The 4301-nt window shown below is 44.2% G+C and overlaps 1 protein-coding gene across 1 annotated transcript; it reads left to right on the top strand.

Annotated features, from left to right (window-relative positions):
* Positions 1–1902: 1902 nt before the first annotated feature.
* LOC145412574 (uncharacterized) lies at positions 1903–2490 on the top strand. The gene has a single exon (XM_080282480.1). The coding sequence runs from the start codon at positions 1903–1905 to the stop codon at positions 2488–2490; it is 588 nt and encodes a 195-aa protein (XP_080138606.1).
* The last annotated feature ends 1811 nt before the right edge of the window (positions 2491–4301 follow it).

Here is a 4301-nt window from a genome sequence, read left to right as displayed (position 1 = left end):
GAGAAGAAGAGATGGGTGATAGTGGCAGTAACGCTTGGAGGCACTGTACACTCGGCCAGACAAGATGAACTCCGGGACTGGGTATCTGGCAGTAGATTGTGATACGGGAATAGAACAAAACTGCAACAGAACGCGACGATTTAAGCTCTGAAACTCTGTGGCGAGAGGGCACGTGTGGAGGTCTGGAGGGGGCCAGGATCCACTCACACCAGGTCAGTCAGTCAGGAGACTAAAATAAGCCCAGTCTGCACAGCGACGTCACGCGAGTCCTCCATAGCCACTTTCTCAACTCACTCACTCAATGTCCAATGTTCTTGCCTTGATGTATCTAGCAATTTCATTTTATATCCCTGTGAAAGTCAGTTCTTCTGGCGTGATACTTCTTCCATTCACTTTTAATCTAATAACTTTACTAAGTCGTATGGAAAACATTGGTATATTGCAAAAGAAAGGTTAAAGCAGTACATTAGTTTTCCTTAAAGGTGAGCTATACCTCACTTTATTAATAAAAAAAGAAACACTGTACATAATGTACAAAGGCTACTGTGTTTCACCATCTCGTACGTTCCTAAGACAGACTGGCAATAATACAATTACTGTACTTCCTTCTGAAAACTGCTGAGGGATTTTGGTTCAGAGTTACTGACTCTCACAGCTGACATCAAACTGACCTTTCTATGCAATATGCCTGCCTGTATATCATAATACATTCCAACTGCACAGCACTCTTGCTGATCATCATACATACGAAAATTCATTAAACAGAACCACTGATCAATAAGAGATATGAATTATGCTGTGGCATCCCAGTTTTTGCTTTGCAACAGTCCCATCTCACCTAAATATTAATGTACACTTGCACAGCTCTTTGACAGCAGTTGTGTTGCATACTAAACTCGCTGCCTCTGTTGTCCTGACACATTACAATGCATTTCAGTGACTCTATAGACTAATCCATACTGTTTTTGTCTTTGCTGACATTATACAAAATAATGTATTCATCATACTGAACTAGTAAGCGCCTACAAGAGTGTAAATAGGCTTCAGTCTCTCTCTCTCTCTCTCTCTCTCTCTCAACTAGACTTCTGTCAGTCTGTCTGTCTGTCTGTCTCTCTCTCTCTCTCTCTCTCTCACACACACACACACACACACACACACACACAATCACTGCCTGGCTGGCTGACCCGGTGTAGGTGGATCCTGGCCTGGAGGGGGCAACAGGTGAACTGGTCCTCAGTGTTGCTCGGACGGCTGGCCAAAGAGGGTGTGTACCGCTCTGTCTCTTGCGTCGGTGTTCACGTGCCACAGTTCCCCATCTCCTCTACCGCAAAAACCACCTGACCAAACCTCACAACTGCTATTAGAATACCTGTGTGGGGTTGAGGTACATGCAGGAAGTGAGGTTTTTCCGAGGAGCTGTCGTTAGAAGAAGCAGAAGAGAATCTTCCTAATTTGGGAACATATTTCCATCGGAGGATGAAGTGGCAGGAGAGAAGGGTTAACCTGCCAGCAGCATTCAGGACACAAGCATTCCTCATCTCACCCTACCACTCTCATCTAATTCTTCGCCTATTAGGGGTGAGGCACCAGCATGCGACTCCTTGGCTCTTCTCATGCCCAATTTCCATGCGTATGAATGACACGGGCATGCATAGGCAAATATTTTCCTGTGAGACTCTTTCCCAGCTCCCTATAATAATACTGTAAGAAATTATCCAAGGGTAACAGTCCCAAATGTCTTGGACATTGCAATAAAAACTTATCTAAGAGATTAAAACTGGTGACTTCGACGGTGCAATAAGTACTGATCTAGGCAACAAACTCCAGTCACTAAAAACTGGAGATGTGATTAGTGGAGTGGTGTGGTGATTTCGATATTGGTGTATGGAGTGACCCTGCATGATGGTGCGGTGCGAGAGTGTAGACGAAGGTGCGACGCGGGAGGGGGAGAAATATAGGTTGCGGCCTCGCAGGATGGTGAAGAGGCTGCAGCAGGAGGTGGCCAAGACCCCAGGGGTAGCTATGGCAAAATCGCGATCAGTGCCGCTGTCAAAATACCGCAGAAAGACAGCCAATGCCAGGGAGCGACACCGCTTGATGGAGATCAACAAGGCCTTCGATACTCTGCGACAGGTGCTTCCCGAGGCTGTGGAGGTGGAGGCGTCCAGCGACCCGTCCATCATGACCAAGATCACAACACTGCGCCTGGCTGTGGACTATATCAGGGCTCTCAGTGAGGTTCTCGATGCTGACCCTCACCCTACCTCACAAAACCTGTCTCACCCAGCTTCACCCTTCCTGCCTCAGCCTGCCTCACCCTGCCTCCCGTCCCTAGACTCCCCCGCTGACCTGAACGACCTGCTCTCCAACACCCCCACTTTTTTGGACGACCCCTTGGATGTGTTCTATGACCTTCCCCCCTTATCTTTCCAAGACCCACTCCACTTGTTGCTGGAGGTGGAAGGAAAGGGCATGTTGCTCCTCACCTGAACTTCCACATCCCACCACACCTCCCACACAGTATACTGCACTCAACCATGCAGTCACGCACACTCCACCACATCCCACCATACCTTCAACACACTACAGCACACCCTACTGAACCACCTCCACACCACCACCACACCTTCTCATAGCTGCAGCACACTCCACCGCAGCTACATTTCACCTATGAGAATGCCTCGCAATGACATCATTGGAAAAAAGTTGATTGTGTTTAAGATATGTGCAGCGTCTATACCTTCACTAGCCATTATCATCAACAGAGCCTGACTTGAAGATATATCAAGTACATAATTATATCGTACTGTACTCCATCAATACGGACATGTGTGTCATCTGTCTACAGCAACATTGCCTGTCCGTTCACCGTGCCAAATACTGTGTATAATAATTCTCACCCCCCTAACCTATGATACTAGGAACAGGATAATGATGCTGATGACGACAATGATTGCTAGTGATGGAAATGGAACTTTTAAAGACCTTTATCGTCTGTGAGCACTTCAACTGTTAAGTGTGCCATGTATTTGTTACAGTTGAACACTGAGTGACGTTACTGATGTGTGAAAACCAAGTCGCATGTGGAGTATGTGGTTTCATGGATAAAAAGTAAGTCATCAGCATGATAATGAAAACAATTCTGCATATGCCATATATTTCGTAATATTAGGCTGTTAGTAACAATAAATGGACACTAAGAACTATCTTAAACGTGAAAATACTTTTTTTGATTGTAGGCCATCAATATCATCAACAAAAACAACTGTCCTTCCGGTTTACCAAATATTGAGGCCTCATGACGGCCAGTAATAACAATAACAGAAAAAAAAAAAAAATTCTGTTACGTGTGAATAGAGTAAACCTGTACGTTACCAATATTAGCTACAAAAATACACGTGCTTATGCAGTTTGTATTATCTCTGTGACTGTATGAATCCCAGTAAGAGGTAACACGGTTGGGGAGGAAAGTTTGCTTAATATTTCACTTCAATTTCTCACCTCTTTTTTCTGGTTCATATTTCTAAAGTGAGAAAATTTAATATTCCTGAGGTGAGAGAAGCTTGGTATATCTCTGTCTATAGATGACTCACAGTTATGATGCATGGAAGAGGAAAGTGACTGACATGCTGCAAGTGTGAAGCTGATTCGGTGCAATAATAGGCGAACTTCTGACCCCGATAGTACAATGGAAAGCAGACAAAAGCAGACCTACATGATCCTTTTGAGACTGAGTTGTGAGTAGCAGGATAAGGAGTTGGTGTCTATCTCACATGTGAGAAAAGATATTCACCCGTTCATTACGGCAACGTACTTTCATCTCTGCTGTCTCCAAATAATTATATTCAGTTTAGGTCAGACTCTGCAAACAAAATAGGTTAGATATGACCTTCAGTAAGTTTTTCTGTACGTTCTTTCCTAAGCTGAAAATAAATCGTGTGGATGAGGCCAGACTGTAATAATAATGTCATTCTCGGGTTGAAGGAGTTAAAACAAAAGAGACCAGAAACATACCTCATGAATTCTGTTTGGATTTTCCAGGGTGTAACATATCTACGTTATCTGCTTGTGAGTGAGAAAAGGTTGGCGAACACAATCAAATGTACTGAACCGGGATTGTGTGTTGGGTAGTTATGACTATGCGACTACTGCCAGAAAAAGTGACAGTATACGAAATGAAAAACAGAGACAGTCCTACTGATCCTTATGAGGCTGTGTACTATAGGGTAGGGTCAAACTATGTACCTATTTTTTTATATCAGTAAAAGGAAAGCAAAACATAAGGCTCCTCCCCTGCCCAC

This window comes from Coenobita brevimanus, chromosome 93 (genome assembly GCF_032717465.1).
Source record: "Coenobita brevimanus isolate Jiangsu-jjx chromosome 93, ASM3271746v2, whole genome shotgun sequence".
NCBI lineage: Eukaryota > Metazoa > Arthropoda > Malacostraca > Decapoda > Coenobitidae > Coenobita > Coenobita brevimanus.
Note: the sequence above shows the minus strand (reverse complement) of the source record. Positions and strands in the feature narration are given on the sequence as shown.

Coding starts and splice junctions, on each gene's coding strand:
- LOC145412574 (XM_080282480.1), top strand. CDS start 1,903: ATGGTGCGGTGCGAGAGTGTAGACGAAGGTGCGACGCGGGAGGGGGAG.